Source organism: Hippocampus guttulatus, chromosome 6 (assembly GCF_054856545.1).
Source record: "Hippocampus guttulatus isolate MCC_2025c chromosome 6, RoL_Hgut_1.0, whole genome shotgun sequence".
NCBI classification, from domain to species: Eukaryota; Metazoa; Chordata; class Actinopteri; order Syngnathiformes; family Syngnathidae; genus Hippocampus; species Hippocampus guttulatus.
The window spans coordinates 13,090,794-13,109,633 of NC_141266.1; the positions used below are offsets into that span (position 1 = coordinate 13,090,794).

Genomic DNA, 18,840 nt, shown 5'->3' on the forward strand with positions numbered 1-18,840 from the left:
AAAGGGAATGCCACCTAACATCGCCTTAGCCACGGGGCAGGATGGGGTGACGAGGACTTGTCTCCTGCAGGTTTTCGAATGATGGAGAAGTTTGGTTTGGTGGAGAAGGAATACAGCACCATATCTGGAGTGTCTCTGGAGCCAGGCTCATTCAACAGCTTCCCATGTTATAGGCTACACCGTGACGCTCTGGTGTCACAGCCCACTAAGTGAGTGAGGATGGGTCAGCTCAGGGGAAAGAAATTTGAAAATGTTGTAGACATGGGTACGTTGTAATGAGGTTCGACTGTATCTACTTAAAACTAAATGCACTTAAAATGGAGCGGGAACCTTCAATTGTCATCCAGCGTGCTGCTGTAAATGCTATTTCGTCTGTGGTGGTGTAGGGGCTTTTTGTCAGCCAGCTTTAAATTTAGCCTCCTTAACTAGGAGCGTTCAGTTTTTCAAACGTGACATTGACAAGAGTGCTGAAAAGCAGAAGCTGAAATCTTTTGAACTTCGAGTGCTCAGAGGCAGCTCCCCCCCTCCTCCCAAATTTTTGATTCTCTGATGAAAAAAGATGGCACTCTGAGACAGTTCGAGGCAGCCAAATGCTCCGTAAAAGCTCTCAGCCAAGCAGCAAAGAGACTTGGAAAAGACATCTAGTGAGTACATGCCTTTAGGGCACAGTTAACTTATTGTGTGTGTGTGTGTGTGTGTGTGTGTGTGTGTGTGTGTGTGTGTGTGTGTGTGTGTGTGTGTGCGCGTCTGCCCATTTCTGCATGTGTGTGCCAGGTACCTTCATCCTGAAGGTTTACCATCTGACTACACCATCTCTATGATGATCCGCCTGCTCCCCGAGACTCCACATGAGCCCTTTGCATTGTGGGAAATCCTCGATAAGGACACCAAGCCATTGGTGGGACTCATCTTGGACAGTGGGTTTATTTTAACTTGTGTTGCTTCTTTATCTTGTCGTTGTCTCAATCTGCGGATTTGAGGTGTCTCCTCCAGTCCCAGCACCTCAAGATAAATCTTCCATGATGCTGCATTTTTAAAAACTCAGGCTGGAGACATTTGTATGATTAGAACATAGATGTGATGCAACTTATCACTTGACACAGACAATTTGTACTTGGAGTTACATTTTGATCATTTCATGACAAGAGGCACGGTCTGCAAAATGTTTATGTTTGAAGTTTTTTGTTTTTTTAAAAAATCGTATCTACCCCAAAGCAGTCCTTTCTAAGTATTAGGCTTCCTTTCCATCTGGACTTCAGGGGACGTGCAGCAACTTCCCAAAAATAAAGACAAATGTATTTTTAAATTTACTGAGGTAGGTTAAGCAAAAAAACAAAACAAAAAAATAATTTTTAATGCAGACAGTGAGTCATGAGACCATCTGGGGAGAGGAAAGAACTCTCGCTTTGTTAATGAGGATGGATATCAAAGTTATTTACAGACTTTTTTCAGAGAGTAATACAATATGCAGCATTGTACATATAGTGCACTTATTTTGGAGTCAGACCCAGTGAGATACCTTCAACTAATGAGGATGGTGGCGATGCGCGTTGGAAGCCAAAATTGCTGTGAAAGGGCCGCGTCGAACATCACGATACATACAGGACGTTTGCCCTTGTTGAGAGTGATCCAATTCCTTCATTTCGAGTTTTGTTACTAACCGGCCGTAATCTGTCCAAGGAAACCAATTCTGCTTGGTGTCCCCGCGAAGCTGCAGCGTGCGCACACCAAATGATTGTCAAGACCCCTCGGTCACATTGGATAAAAGATAATCATTTTAGATAAAAGAAGAAAAGCCAACTACTGTATTAGAATTGGCTCTCAGTATATTGCAGTGCAGTTTTACACCACTTATCTTATCAATTTCTACACTATTCCCCCACAATCCAAACCTTGCCGCAAACTACTGTTCCAGCTAAAAACAACAACAAAAAACCCATCGGGTTGTTTTTTCCCTTATAGATGCCACAATATGGTGTCAAATCAGGTTTTTTTCTATTAGACAAGGCTATGGCCGAACTAAATGAAATGTTCACGTCAAAATAATTCCTTGGTAACAACATGCCACAAGATAGTGCATAGCTTTTTTTTTCTCAGCAAACAAGATTGAGGGTAGGTTAACAAAAAAAAAGTCTACGCAAATGCCAATCATACTGATACGTATGTGGGGTTCACTGTCCATCATTAATGAATATATTGGTAATCGAATACCTCTCTGACGTTGGTAAATAAAACTAAACAGGTTGTTTTTTCAAAAAAAACAACATTGTCATACGTTCAATAGCATGCGCCTCTAAGATTATACAATACAATACATGCTGATTTATATAGCGCTTTCACAACAGCAGCAGCTGTAACAAAACACTTAACAAAACAGGTAACATCAAGTAAAATAATAAACACAACACATAACATAAAACACGGACAGTCGTGCAGTCCTAACCATTATTATACATTATATTATCTGTAAAATATGTCATCATGTTCATCTCTGCTAATCTCCCACAGACTCGAGGAAGAGTTTGACATTCTTCACCTACGACTACAAAGGAGACTTTCAGAGTGTCACCTTTGAAGGAACTCAAATAAAAAAAGTCTTCCATGGAAGTTTTCACAAGGTTAGAGTTTCTACTTAAAGTAAGATATTGGTGTATTTTTTCTTATAAGTGTCCATTAAAAAGGGAAATACTTTTGTATCATTCATACAAGCCTTTTGATATTTTGAAGTGTCTCATCATGTGGTCAAGTAGTCGTTTTAACAAGTACTTTTTTGGCGAAGTAATTTTTTTTTTAAACATCTATTCAAATCTGCTGTGATGAGTGACATTTAGAGATGAAAAAAGTAGAAACAAGGCTAACTAACAATCTTGCAAAAGAAAAGGTGTGGATAGGTTCTTTTTTTTTTTTACACCAAAGATATAACCAGCAAAAAGTGATTTTGTACACGCACGTTTAATAACAGTTTTCTCACCCAAACCCGTGATGTAAATTGAGAGGATTTAGTCGCCAAATCACAACAGAAATTGTCTTTGGGCACTTTAGTCTTGGAGCAGTTCAAAGTTCCCACTCCTCACTTATTCAAAGAGACCCGACAGAACCCCGTTTGAAGAACCACTAAGCGACTATCTATTGTGCAACTATATATGCAAAGTCACACATGCAATATGGATGCTAAATTTAATAGGTATCCTTAATTTTTAGCTTGTAGTGTAGTATCCCCTTCACGTTGCCCACCGATTTTTACAACCCAAACTTATTGCCTTGCAACCAGAAAAAAAAATGATCAAGGAGCTGCAGTTATTATATTTGTCTTTGTAATTTAGCGAATATTAGTCTGCATATAATTTATCTTACCATTAATGACCATACAAAAAATTGCTGGGAGGACTATTCGCTTCTGTGTGTTGCGAAAGGGACGTTAATCAGCCTGATAGTTCCTCCAAAATAGAAAATATTGAAAAATGAGCATGTGATTTTCCTACACATAGTTCTGATCGATGAATCTGCCTTAGTTTGTGTTATTTCAGTCTTCCATATTTCAACCTCCATATAGTCGGTTAAATCATACAGCATGTTAGACCTTAAATTCAACTGGATGCCCACGTTTGTGCAGTGACTTGTTTGAAAGATTAGCATGCGGCTGAATCCATTTTTCACCTTGAGGCAATGAGTGACGTGGGCGGATTTTGACAGGAGCAAAGAACTACAAGTGAAGTGACATTTTCTTCCCGCCAAGTGAAGCGTTTATAGCCAAGACATGACAGCACTTCACCTGCACCTTATATATTGCTAAACCCTATAACCTTAATCTTAAACCATCAATTCTCTAAAAGAGGAACATTTCCAATCATTTAACTTATCATTTGACATCACGGCGTTATGGATGAAGACCAGGTGCAAAATAGCCAAGGAGACTATTTTACATAAGGCACATTGAGTTACTGCGCGCTAAAAAGAATTTGTTTTTATCAGAGACTCTTTTGGTGTCGAATTTATTTTGTTCTTTCACATTTTATGGGGTGGTGGTTAGCTCAGACCTTAGCCATGAAATGCATGGGGGGCTGTGGTCAGTTAATGTTATTGAAATATCCTACAGACAGAACTGACTTTGCTCCATGTTTTTTGATGCGACTCTACTATATTCGCATAGCACCGCCACTCCCAGTCAATATTCTTGAGAGGCTCCCTTTGCGACAACCATTGGCAAGCACTTTGAGTTGCCGTAGCTGTATTGGATGTGGCAAAGTGAAGCGATTTGTCAACATGCTTCGGTCACTTGCTCCTTGGAGATGTATCACAAGCCATTATTAATACAAAACCATTGCTTTTGCTTGCATGATGTCATTCTAACTCAATTTGACTATTATTTATGGTGAATATGATGGTCACATCCAATATGGCGACCTGCTGACATATTGGGCCACGCTGCTCAAGGTGGTGTCTGCAACACAAATAAAAATTTGAGAGAGGAAAAGAAAATTGATCCTCATTTTGGATGTCTTTTATGAAACGGGTTCATTGGCTGTTTAGTTGCTGACCCCAATGTAATGTGTCCCTCCTCACTTGCCATACTGTGAATGCGCTAGAGGTCTTAAACACGTACTTAATGTCGCCTGATGTCCAAAAACCATCACATCAATCATCACCAGCATTTATTTATGTCTCTACTTATCCTCACTTCAACCTCTGAAAATATTGGCAAGATTGGGCCAGATAAGATCAGACTAACTCACACCAATACTTACAAAACACTTGAGTATAAACAGTAAGCAAGGTCAATAATCCAACAGAGAGTAGGCAATTTAGCAGTTCCTTTAATACTGGACAAGGTTTTGATTGGGAACAATTAAGGAACGGGTGCGCCTGCTGGAGGGGAACGCCCTTCATTCCAGCTGGAGTTGGAACAAAAACAAAGACAGACATGACGGGAAACTGCACAGTCTGCTTCCCTGTGTTCGTTTACATTGAATATAGCATTCAGGGATACAAATGAACGTAATACATTCAAATCCACATTGAAAATCAGTATTCACAATAAACGGCACATCAGAATCAACTTTGTAGCGTTTTGCCCTGATTACATTTCTTTTTTTCTACTCTTTGCTGTTTGTTTTGCTGTGTTTGTGCTCTTTCAAGATAAGAATCACCCGATAACTCGGCGTTATGGATTCTTGCTCTCACAGTCCAACAGAGTTAATAAATTTCCCCCATTTCCTCCCAAAATCATACGTGCAATATGACTGATAATGCATCACTCTCAGCAGAAGAAGCAAAAGCAATTTGTCTCATGTCTGGAAAATGATAAGACAGACCAAAATAAACGAGGTGCTTTATAAACACCAAGCGATGCTGTTGATGTTTGAGACTGTGAATAATCACAAACACAAACCTTTTTATTTATTTCGCTTTTGTTTATTTGATGTTTTACCCTAATTTGCTCTTTTATTTATTCATATTTAGTCCTTTATTGTCAACCTGCAGTCTTGTGGTTGATCTCTTGGAGATCAACATGACTCTCAACTCAAATCCACCTTTTACTAATCCACTCATCACAAATTTAAGCAAACTAAAACAAATCCTATTGTGTTGCCTCCTTTAATTTATTGTTCACTTTTGTAAGTGTGGAATGTTATGTTCAGGAGTTTTAATAAATGCTCAAATGCATTTAACGCTCGCCTCTGTTTAGCTCCATGTAACCATCAGCAAGACGGCAGTGAAGGTGGTGTTGGACTGCGCCGTTGTGGGAGAAAAAGCCATCACTGCAGCCGGGAACATCACCACGGATGGCGTGGAGGTCCTGGGTCGAATGGTGCAGCCTCGAGGCAGAGGGGACAACTCTGCTTCGGTCAGTTTGGAGTCATGAATGTTCTACCGCCATATTAACATCTGCTGATTATGCCTTTAAGTCTGCCAATCATGAGCATGTTATATAGCATTGAGGCCATTGAGGCAGCTGCAAAAGCTTCTGGAGGGTTTCAGACTCCCTCCAGATCAGGAGATGTGCACCCATCCACATCAAGACGAAATAAGCATATAACTAAAGATTTTGTTGGTTGTTTCATTTCATACTTGATGGAGGAGCAGACCTTCCAGAGATCCAATATTTGTTTACAATTAAAAGGTAAATTTTCTGTGCTGTCCCCTAAAAAATGTAATCAAATCATCACGAACACATTTTTGACAGTGTAAGAAGAACATTTTGAACAGGACAGAGTTAAAAAAAAAAACTCATGCAGAAAAAAAATACTTTTGAATATTTAAAAATAAACTTCATCAAACAGTGCAATCCTGCAATGACGTGTGTGTGCATGTAAAAAAGCGGAGATGACGGACAAGTACATTATTAGCCACGCACCACACATCAATTGTCACAAGAGGAGGAGAAGTGGATTTTCTTTTTCCCATCCACTTAACAGTAACCCTAAGATGCTCACATGACATTGCACGTCTCTAAGGCCACAAAAGCCTAACCACACTTTGTTTAATGTTTTGTGGGTGTCTTTGCAGTTTCAGCTCCAGATGTTTGATATCATCTGCAGTACGTCGTGGGCAAGCAGGGATAAGTGTTGTGAACTGCCAGCTTTGGTAAGAACACACATACACACACACACACACACACACACACACTTGTCATCTCTGAATGTGCAGTCATTTGGCGGATATCACAGCCTGAGATAATCAGAGCCGTAATTGTGCTTGTGATCAAACTGAGTGATGATAAAACCAGAACGACCAAACAAAGATGATATCCAAATGACTTGGAATGCTTTTGAATGGGGATGGCCACTGGCAAAGCAGTACCGCCGTTTAACCACACCTAATTTCATTTACAAAATCAAATTACAGGCAATGGGCATCAAGAGGATGATGTTTCCATTCCCATTATGTTCTCGTGTACACCCACGAGAGAGAGAGAGAGGTATACGTTGCAAAATCCCCAACAGAATGAGGGCTTTGAGTAAATTATTATCGATTACATTGCATTATATGCATGTGGTGAAGGTTTTTTTTCCCCAAGTGAGTGTAAAAGTACTGACTCAATAGCAGTAGAAAATTACCAATGCACTTGCTAAACGTTTTTTTCTCTCCTTTCTTTGCATATATTCTCATTCATCCAGGCCATGGTAATCTGCATAATTTGACTTGAGACAACTGGACTTTTTCTTTGATAAATTTGTTCTTTTCAATAATAAATTTGGAAATTATTTGGCATGCGACTTTCACATGGCCAAATAATAGGAAAATAATGACTGAGATGGGTATTCAATACTGATAAGCATACCGTTTTTGTTTTTTTTGTTTTTTATCATGAAAGATTGATGAGAATGAAGAATTACGTGGGCTCCACACATCATCCTAATCTGGCTTTTGGTGCGTTCATGTTGTAGCGAGTTGAAGAGGAGTGCCCCTCAATGCCTCACGCCTGCACCTGTTCTCAAGATAGCAAGGGACCCCCAGGACCTACCGGACCTCCTGTGAGTCCCTTTTGTTTCTCTGCTTCAGAATTAAATTTGACTACGAAAGTCTTGTTAGTCAACTTGTATTTGTTCATTCTATTTCTCTTTGCCCCTAATTTATAAGTTTTTTTTCCCTCTGTGCCTTCATTCTTTGCCAGTAAAATCAAGAAGTTAGGAACAAAAAGTTTAGTTTGACCCAACACTAAGGAATCTCCTTTTAATGATTTGGTTTCTGAACATTGGGGAAGGTAAATTGATTTCTATTCAAACATTATATGAATTAATATCACTTTTGAGAAATGTTTCCAGAACATGCGATGGTCTAGGTGTTTTTCAGAGAGAGCAAAGACCACACGTTCCAAGTAACACTTAAACAAACTTCTTGCCGTCTTTCTCATTTTTCAATGAGTCCGTCGCTGTCTCCCCGCTCAGTCTTTCCATTCTCCATATGGCCTGTGTTTTCTGCTCTTTGTTTGCGACTCTCTAAACTCTCAATCATTTTGTCTGTCTCCGCCATCGGCACTACCTAGTTTGAGAGAGTAATTAAACGGTGATTCCATTTATCACAGAAGATTAGGATCCACCACACTTTTCATCCCTGTGCAACCAAGTCAGGTCCACTTTCTCATTTGAGGACTCCACATGTCTATTTGCCAGCGTCTTTCTAATTTTCTTTAATTATGTCTCACTTAAGAAGCTTGTATTGCAACCCGACTGCAATTCAGCGACACATAACCAATATATATGTAAATGCTCAATTTCCAATGTTTCGTTATTCTTAAACCAACAACAGCGAGGCTTGTTGTTTGCTTTTACGTCCTCTTCATCCGAACACTGACTCTCTCTTTTACTTTTGCTGTATGGCTCCTTTTCACAATGTTTGTTTGGCCCCGCAGCTTTGAATAGACGACTTCAATCACATTGTAACTGTGAATGTGGCCGTCAGTGAATGCCGTGGTGCCATAAATCTTTTCTGTGTTACAACAGCATACCGGTCGCCGACTCGCTCTGCTCCAATGTGTGTTTGTGTGTTTACCACATACCATACCTTATTTCAACACAATGCATTGGTCATTTGATAATGACATGTGTGCTCCAGCGTAAAAAAGTGGCGCATCTTAATGTTTGTGCCAGTGCAAACCTAGTTTGGGAATTTGGCAGACTGTGCTGCGCTATGCTGGGCTTTATGCCTGACCAAGGGTGTTTTCTATAAACGCCCCCGACGCACCTGACAGTTTGGTGGCTGGAAGTAGACTAAACTTTAGACCAGCTAAAAGCTGGTCTAAGTTGTGGCGCAGGTAGTGTTATGCAAATTTGAAGAATTTGATTGAGCTGCAAGCAGTTAGATTCTGCGTTCTGTTGTGTGGTGTCCTGTACATCATTTCATTCATAAATATGACAACAGCATGCAACAAACCCTTATTCATTGTCGAACTCAATTTGTGAATTGAACACATATTGATTATTATTATCATTTTTATTCTATTTTAATCTATTTGACTGCTAGACAACTATAAGATGGGGAGGGCTGGTTGTGTGGGGTCACACACGGACACGATCTGGAAGGGGAACCCCATGTACCCACTTCACAGTGGTGATGTGTTCTTGCTCAGGACGTTTTTACATCATCAGTCCACATGAAGTTGCATAATGTAGGCTGTCAAGTGCATTCCAAAGCAACAGGGGATCAAACAAAGCAGCCAAGTTCATTTGTTTTGGAACGTCTTTATGCTGACCAGAACCTTCCAAAAAGCCAAGGTTTAAAAAGTGACCAATGCTTACCTTATTGGTACTGCAGTAGTACTGTTTTCAGATTTTGATGATTCAAGACCCATGAGCAATCCAAAAAAGAATTCATTTTGTCATCCAGAGTCCTTCCAAATCAATCGAGTATTCGTGGATTATTTTGTTCAGTAAATAGACACTATTCGTCTATCAAAGCAAATATGAATCTACGGTTGGAAGGAGTTTTTACAAGAGGAAGTAATTTCTTCCAAGTAGAATAATTTATAGCTTCAGGGACAAGTTGAAACTACAGTTTGCCGAAAGTTTACTGGACTGAGACTTTCCTTGTGGATACGACTCAATACTAAGACCATTAAAGTGACATTTTTGCTGAGTTATTGAGGAAGCATAGTTGAAACCGGATCATTGTAGGAATTAATCTTTGCCTTGTGTTTTACATTAACTTTTTTCACACTTTTGAATCTTTTGGGGTTTTTACCTCATCAACAAATGCCTTGGCGCAGCTCTCCGTTGTACAAATGCAATGTGGCCTTTCTTAGGGGAATCATGATACTATATGTTATGCTGTGGTGTGTTTCAGGGTGGTCCAGGGATACGAGGAACACGAGGAGACAGGGGAGAACCTGGAGTGACGGTGAGTAAAAGTCCAATATGTTTTCGGTGCCGTGCGAGACGCATTTAATGCTTTGCTTCACCAGACAAACAAATGAAGCTGTTACCATCTTTTTTGTGTGCACACGGCGGCCCCCCCCCCAAAAAATGACATCATTTGAAAAATGACCATCTGAGTAACTCCACGTTTTAGGATGAATCAAATTAGGTCGGTTTCATGTTGACAAATACAATTTTTATTTCAAAAAATTCCAATATCATTTTCAAATGGATAGATTTAATAACTGATGTCGCAAAAACACCGATTTCATTTCACCTGCATTATACTGACATCGAAGAAAAGAGTCGTAGCTCGTGTGCTGTGATAATCTGTCTTCACCCTGACAAAAAAGAACAAGTAAAACACTAACCCTAATGACTTCTTATGACCATTTGAGCACCAATTTGTTGAATAGACATCGTATGCCGCATCATTAGGAAATGCAATTTGTAAACTCCTTTTCGCCGAAGGGTTGACTGGTAGCTTATTAAATGTGCTAAAAAATGAAGGAAGTGGCTCGGTGACTTTTTAATGAGTCGAAGACAATACGTGGAGGTACAATGCTAGAGGGGGATGACAAAGCCCTCCCATAAGCAACAACTAAGTGAGGATCAATAAAAACACCCACAACATCTCTCAGCAGTGTTGTCACGTACTTGCTGACTATACATTCTCCATATGTTTGTTCCAAACCTGCTCTCCAAGGATAGAACAGCCCCCATCTACTGCCTGTTGATGTGGTCAAAGGAGGGATGTGAAATGCTCACAAAGAACATCCCCTTTTTTGTTCTTGAAGCACGGCAATAATTGTCACTTCAGAAAAGACAGAAAGCAGACGTCTCACTTTTAAACGGAATTTTGTTTCACTCTAGCTAAGATAAGAAGATTGTGTGCATTTGCTTTACAATTAAAAACAGTTCCTGGGTTTGTCAAAATTCCCCCAAATATCAAGAATTATAGCCGGATTTAATAAAACATTTCTTTCAATGTTGAAATTGGCTCATTTTAGAGGTGGATCTTTCTTATGCGCGCGACTAATGACTAGCCCGGTTTTTGTGAGAAAGGCAACCCATGGTCTGGATCCTATTCTGCCTCACTCAGCAACGAGTGTTATTTGGCTTCCTGCTTCTATGAGTGGAAGCAGAGCCCAGAGTGTGAACCAAGTTCACCGAGCTGATAGACAATAAATAACACATCACCAAACACGGATCCTCACACACTTCTTCACAGAGCAATCAAGTAAATGCCATATTTCAGGAGCTACAAGAATCGGAATTTAATCCATCAAACACTCATTGCAACTCTTCTTACCTTGTGGACACGCACTATTTCAACCTAAACCCCACCCCATAAAGCAAGTAGTCATACAGAATTGATTACTGTACATTTTCATTCTGGCAGTCAGCGCTTAGCTTTTATTCACATTAACGTCCTCTTTCTGTCGTAAGCCGCGTCTTCCTTAACTGTTTCTCTGTCCTCTAGTGGTTTAATCAAAGTGATAAAGTACAATATACTGTACATGCAGCCTCAAAGGTCTATAGAGGCTCACCATGTAACGTCGCAGGGTGCCTAGACATCAAACTGCAGAATGTGCGTGTGTGACTTGCCAACTGTCATTTTTCAGCTGATTTGTACGGTGTGCGACGGACTTTGCTGTCACACACAGCATATCAGTAACATTTCCAGCCACACGTGACGGCAAAAATGGCACGTTACCGATCTAAAAGATCCCATAGGTGTCTCGTGTGCCTTAATGAACTTTAACAGCTCTTCTATAGGATTATCCACTGTCGTCTCCGCACGTAAAGACATTCAAAATAATTGTTACAAAAAAATATATAAAATAAAATGTACATGGGCAAGAAACTAACGAGCCTGGGTGTTACCTAACGAGCCTGGAAGTTAATAACCCAATGACACTGTTACAGTTGGTCCTATATTGTGTACACAGTATTTACACTATGGTGCAGTGTAACTAAGAATCCAGCTGTGGAAAGACTTTGGCTGTTCCGTGCCCCCATCCCCATCGTGGCCATTTAGTCTGACATGAAAAACATGTTTTGGGTATGGTTCGTCCTACCACTTGTGCTCAGTCAAGCAGGGTGGCCTTTCAGTAAGTCAATGACAAAATATTGCTATTGGACTGAGTGAAAAAGCGATGAACATAAGATGGCCCACCCAAGAATCTTTCTCAAAATTCCCAAGAATGCCCCCCTAGGCGGAATAAAGGACATTTCTTCTTCTTCCATGCAGATAATATGCGTTATGTGTGAATTTCAGGGTGCTACTGGCACATTCATATGCCGCACACATACTCGCCTGCAAGATCACAATTGCTTCATAGCATTCTAACCACTGCAGCCTCCGCCAAGGTATTTGAAGAGGTCGACTGTTCTGTTAACTTCATGCCACCACCAGCACATTCCCATGGACTGGGATGGTGGTGATAAAAATGACAGATTCGATTTGATTTTAGTTTACATTGTTCTTCTTTTTATTTATCATCTGATCCGCTTATCCTCACGAGGGTCGCGGGCATGCTGGAATATCCCAGCTGTCTTTGGGCAGCAGGCAGGGGACACCATGAACTGGTTGCCAGCCAATCGCAGGACACACAAAGACAAACAACCATTCACACTCACATTCACATCAATGGACAATTTAGAGCCGTCAATCAACCATGCATGATTTTGGAATGTGGAAAGAAACCGGAGTACCCAGAGAAAGCCCACACAGGCATGGGGAGAACATGCAAACTCCACACACGAAGACCCGGGCCGGATTCCAATCTGCAGCGTGCTAGCCAGTCTACCGCCGTGCTGCCCCTCAGCCAAAAAAAATAAAAAATCTAAATTGCCCAAATGTGAAATACATGAAATATAGCAAACACTCTTGGTTTCTCTTTGTAGGGTCTTCAAGGGCCTGTAGGAGAAGCTGGCTCTGCTGGACCACCAGGACCACCAGGTCCTCAGGGACCCAGTGGCCTCTCTATTCAAGGGCCTCAAGTAAGAGTTGCTTGATGTGCTTGGTACTTACCAAAAATGATATGCATGTCCGATATTAGATAAATCCCACATTACATGTTTAAGATTGTACTATTGATTATAAATGCATGTGAAATGACACAACGAAAAAAAATAGTTTGCAAACTGGGCCGAAAGATCACATTGTGCCTCTTTTCAAGCACCTGCCAGCATAAACTGTCAAAGGAGATCCTGCCAGACATTTGTAGGCATGAGTCCAAAACTCACTTGCGTTAAGGGAAAACTTTATGAAGAAAACTGATGTTGGTTTCTTTGGTCCCACATCGATCGCGATGACCGCTATCACTCAAGACAACTGACATGTGGAACACTGTTTGTATTGCAGGGGGCTGCTGGGGAGAAGGGAGAGACGGGAGAGATTGGCCCAGCCGGCCCAATGGTAAGAGTTGCTCTGCATCTTTCGAAAACATCGTGGCCTTTTGACAGAGAGCGCATCTGCAGTGGGGTGCAAATGCTGGCAAATTCTGGTTTTTGAGCCAGTACAATGCCAGTTTTGTCAGACTGGTCTCTGCCGAGCTGGGCGTGCCGCCGCAGCAATGGCAGAAAGTCGAAAGTTTGGCTTAATGAAATATCAGTCAATTTGATTGGAGCACAGACGGAACAGTCAACGAGCGCCACATACGTGTGTGGAATATGTCAGGACGTATTTCATTCATCGATATGAGAGCAGCGGACATCAAAACCTCTGAATCATTGTAGAAATCAATACATTGAGTCAATTATTATTATGTTTATTATTATATATTTTAAAATCATTCCACTGGCTGGTCAGCAATCGGGGGAAGGGGGTTGTCTCCAAATGAAAACTTTATGGCGCAGATTTCTGGCGCATGTGCCTGCTTCAGGCGGTCCAGTGCTTAGCGTGTCAACCTCACAGTGCAGAGGTCGTGGTTCAATTCCAGCTCCGGCCTCCCTGTGTGGAGTTTGCATGTTCTCCCCGGGCCTGCGTGGGTTTTCTCCGGGTACTCCGTTTTCCTCCCACATTCCAAAAACATGCATGGCAGGCTGATTGAACACGCACAATTGCCCCCAGGTGTGAGTGTGAGCGCGAATGGTTGTTCGTCTCTGTGTCCCCTGCGATTGATTGGCTGGCAACCGGTTCGGAAATGAATGAATGAATGTGCCTGCTTCACTCATGTCTGCGTTTTGCCATGCCGACACAGTCAGCACGCCACTGGTGTGTCGCATTTAATCGGAGTCGGCCTCTTTTGGCTTCAAAAACCTGTGCTTGTTTGCAAAATTACCAACAGGGGGTCCAACCTGCCTCCGCGCAAGGTTTGCTTTGCGCCGTGCAGATTCACGGCTGTTAAGAAAATCAACCCCTAAATCTTTTGGACGTAAGAAAAACAGAGTTGTTTCATCTGCTGCCCAACAATCATGTGTTTCATTCCTCACTCCATTTTGGTCATGAACAAATCAACTGAAACCCAGCTGTGACCGTCTATAAATTATTCTTCTCTGTGTATTTGCATGTGCGTGCATGCATGATGAATATAAATATTCATCCCATTAATTATTAGTGAAGTCCCCGCAGCCTGCAGACAGACGTCAACAAGCCTTGTTGCCATAAAAAAACCAAGATTTAACGGCTTCACCGCTTTAAAAAAAAGGTGTTCATATACCGGTAGTTCGTACAGTACATGATGTGCTGTGATAGTTCCCTTCAATAAATTCCATTTTATCCATCTTGTGAGGCAGAAAAAAGTGGTGCTGGATGAAATCGACTTTACCATTGAAACTCCCAGATGAGTAGGAATGATTCACACATACAGTAATTATTCAAGTCCTAAAGTTAGTATTATCTGTTACTGTCTTGCCAGAGCAAATTAAATATTAATCTGGGATGGCTTCTGTGAGCACTGTGAGTCCCACATAAGCGGTGCTTATCAACTTTGTTTGACATAAGATTCAGTTTAGAAAGAGCATTTATGGAAAGTGGGCTCCCTAGCTGACACTTACCCAACACTAAACTCGAGAGTGCTGAGTTTGAATCTCAGCTTTGAGTACTTGGATAACAAATGGTTTCCTGTTGATAATGACCTCATCTAAAGCAACCAACAAGCTGAACAGTGTCCTCGTTTTACGACGCTATTCATTTCCAAAAGCGGTATCATAACCCGAATTTGTATGTTAAGTCAGAAACGGTCCTCGTCTGTCACTAACCTGTGCTACTGCAGTAGTAAAGTCAGAATTACTGTAAATGTTGAATGAAAAACATTTCCAAGCGATAAATGGCCTTCATCCTTTTATTGCGACCTATGTTACCAAAGTTAAAATGTTACCTTAGAATAATGTGATAAAAGAATAGGGATGCGTATTCATGTGTGTGTGTGTGTGTGCGTGCGTGTGTGTGCTTGCGTGATGGCTTCCATTTTTGAAGCGCGAAAGGAAATATAGCACCAATAGAGCAATTTTTTTCTCTCTCTCTCTCTCACTCTCTCTCTCTCTCTCACTCTCCCCCTTTGCTTTTCTCTTTTTCTTTCTTCTCAATCTTCATTCCTTCCTCCATCAGTGGCTGCAGTCAAGACCATGACACCAAAATGTAACCTTGTCATCGGCATCGCTACTTTCTTTCTTTCAGTTTGATAGGAAAGAAAATGCTGCCACAATGAACAGCTAGAAGCTAGAATAATGACATTCATCTTATTTTGAATATGTCATATTTCATCATCTGATGTGTATTTTCAACTTGTGCAGAAGATTTGGATATTTCCCAAGACGTGATTTGAGTTATGAACGACATTATTGAACATGAACTTTATTTTTAAATCATTCATACAAAAACGTGTTGTTTGCATGGAATGTTTACTATGGAAATAAATTGCTTGCTTGATACTGTTAAGCTTTTAGTATGCACAAGAAAATAATTGCAAATCATAATAATCTTTCCACACGGGACAATTTTTTTTTCTCGTTGATAAATTAAATAATATTAATACAGTAATAATCACAGTGCCCAGATTTCATTTGATGGAAAACAGAGAGTTGTTTCATCGCCCGACAATCACATATTCCATTCCGCACTCCATTTTGGTGATGAGCAAATCAACTTGAAACCCAACTGTGATGATTTTTCTTTCTCTATGTAGCCATTCTAGCAACACTGACAGACAGAACAATTCAAATTTCCTCCAATAGGTCCAATTCACGTATTGGTCCATCTGTTGCCATTCGTAAAACAAAATGATAGCTTTGTGTTCAACTAAAAAAGCCAACATTTCACACTAATTACATTGCTCGTAAATTGAAACGCGACCAGCGTTATTGCGGTGTTCAGGATATTTTGTGATTATTTTTTTTTATGAGGCTCTGTGTGCTGAGATTTTTCTTATGTAAAATATGTGCCGAGACTCAATAAAAGTTAGGAAACTGTTAGATGACAGCGAATTTTTTTGCAATGATGATTAAAATCCTGCTTGTTTGTGTTATGTTTAGGGTGTTCCTGGAAACCAGGGTTCCCCAGGTAGGGATGGTCCCCCTGGAGCCAGGGTAAGGCATCTTTTGTTACTAGGACACAGCAGAAATAGTTTTTAATCATTTCAGACTTTCACATAAATGAATTTGAAATCAACATTTAGCCTGATCATTTTAAATTAGCAACGTTCTTTATCTTGGTTGGTTATCCCTGCTGTATTTTTGTCCATGTCTCAACGGGAGCTATGAATCTCTATTCCTTGACAGTGGGAGTGATGATTCGCTATTTCTAGAGACCGATGTGTTTACCAGAAGTGTAATTAAATGTTTGCTCACAACACAGCTCTGCCGAGATTGTGCCTCATCACAATATAACGTCATAATGTCACATCAGAGAAGAACTATCAAAAGTAAGAAGTATTTATCAAAAATAGCATTTATATGAAACATTACAACCCAAGATCTTCTACATCATCCTGCAGTCAAAATGCAGCAATGAGATCTAGTGCGAGCCGTGTCAGTCTGAGGTTAGCTTAGCAATTAGGATGGTTTATATCTTATTTGCCAGTATGAAGGCTATGATTACGATCTTAGGAGTGGTGAACACGATCGATGCAATCGCCAGGCACACACAAAAATGTCCTTGCTTCCTTGTTACTCCTTTTTGGCCGCTATCAGAAGCTGGCTGTGTTGCGTAGCTCTTAATCCCTCCGACCGCAATGATATTGTCCCACATTGTTTAATTTCACCATGATGGTCCCAGAGTGAGGTTTTGGAGTAGAGGTGACCTCCCCCCCCCCCACCTCAGATGTTTGGCAGTTGCACTATTGGAAAATTAGGGCACCTGCATACCCAAATTGGGTGCAACATTGAGCTCTGCATGCATAAACATATTGCTTAGCAAGTTCAATGTGTGTGAAATATTCATATTAAAAGAAGGCTTCATTAATTTTACGTGTGGTTTGATTTTAAGTAGTAAATTAATTTTGGGGGGAAAAATGCATACTGTAAGAGCTGAAAAAGATACCTCTATACTGTATTGATAGATTTCACTTTTATGGCAACATTTTCAACACATGGATGCGTCCACGGATGGTCCAGTGAGACCAAACTGTAATTTACTGCCGGACAATAGGCATTGGACAATGAGGAGGACACAAGGAAAAACAATACCATATGGCATAGGAAAAAATTTCAAGAGGTCGACCACAAATAAACAAGGTGCACTGGCATGTTATTCCACAGTTTTTACCCAAAGTGTACAAACACAAGTTTTGTCGAGCCCCCGGTGTTGTGGTAAAATCCTACAGAGAGAACTTTGGTTACATAGTTTGACTGGATGTTGGTTGAGGGCATGTCAGCTGTAAAGCTGAAGCTCATGATGGAATTTAAAGTTGAACATTTCATAAATTGGCTACACTGAAGGGTCTTGCTGGTGAGGCCAGTGGTTTCACAATCCCGGTTACACTTGTCCACTTCATAGAGAACGTTTGTAGACTTTGTATCGATACACAAAGTGGATTTTTCTTGTTGCGTATGAACACATTTTGGAGGAATTGTGAGATGTGAGTTTAGCTTCTCCAGTGTGTCTTCAGTGGTTTGGTCCGGGTGATTGCAAGAACGCTTGACTCCTGGGTGCCTCTCATTCTAAGACCGTGATTTGTTACTGCGCGAAGAATGTACAAAGTGCTGTTGGAGCGATTGTTTTCATTTGGAGCGATGAATATCCCCTTGATACCGTAGCTGCCTCCTAAAAAGAAGCACTGCAGGGAATGTTCCCAGCCATCTTTGTCTCACCAAATAGGCTTCAACATCATAAGTGAGCCAAAACACGTAAGCAGAACTCGGAGGCTAGTTCATTCGAATACCTGGGGGCTTGTATCTTCAGCTGTGTTCAATATTTGAGCAGTTGTATTGCTTTGCGTTGGCTTCACTTCACACAGGCTGAAAAAGAGCCCTGTAAGGCGAGAGTCCGTGATGAAAGGGCACCGGGCACTGTTCGGAAAGCAAACCGATCCATTTTTTTCCCAGTTGGATGATAATTCCAATTTGTCAAGGTTTCCAAGGTGAATAGCACTGGAATGGTGCAGCTATGCGCCAAAACTGCAGGAACGTTTACCTGCTGCAATGGAAATACAAATTTAGTACATCTGCAGCTCAAAAGTGAAGGTCGGTGAAATGTGTTGTCAATCAACAGATGTTGTGTTGCTTTCAGATCAATCTTGATATTCACAGTAAAATGAAACTCCTACATAAGTGTCTATTTTCTCTGCATCGAGCACAGGGCCTACCAGGTAATAATGGACCTCAGGGTCGACAGGGGCCGCCGGGCCCTCTTGTAAGTTTATGCTTCCTTATAATCACCCAGAAAATACATTCTTGCCAGGTACATTTAATAAACGAGCAACACTTTCCATCTTTCAGGGAGCCCCAGGTGCACCTGGAGCTCCAGGACTGATTGGATCAGCAGGTCCTCAAGGGGGGCAAGGACCTTCTGTAAGTTTGATTTTCATTCATCACTTTTTAA

At 40.9% G+C, this 18,840-nt stretch overlaps 1 protein-coding gene across 1 annotated transcript in view; it reads left to right on the forward strand.

Moving 5' to 3' along the window:
* The window catches only part of col14a1a (collagen, type XIV, alpha 1a), a 97,510-nt gene that overhangs the window by 66,355 nt on the left and 12,315 nt on the right, over positions 1–18,840 (forward strand). The window contains exons 31-42 of the mRNA XM_086114138.1: positions 71–209; positions 775–917; positions 2,509–2,618; positions 5,687–5,845; positions 6,508–6,585; positions 7,389–7,475; positions 9,784–9,837; positions 12,765–12,860; positions 13,225–13,278; positions 16,335–16,388; positions 18,598–18,651; positions 18,738–18,809. Coding sequence (XP_085970264.1) covers positions 71–209; positions 775–917; positions 2,509–2,618; positions 5,687–5,845; positions 6,508–6,585; positions 7,389–7,475; positions 9,784–9,837; positions 12,765–12,860; positions 13,225–13,278; positions 16,335–16,388; positions 18,598–18,651; positions 18,738–18,809 — 1,100 coding nt within the window. The remainder of the gene's footprint in view (positions 1–70; positions 210–774; positions 918–2,508; positions 2,619–5,686; positions 5,846–6,507; positions 6,586–7,388; positions 7,476–9,783; positions 9,838–12,764; positions 12,861–13,224; positions 13,279–16,334; positions 16,389–18,597; positions 18,652–18,737; positions 18,810–18,840) is intronic.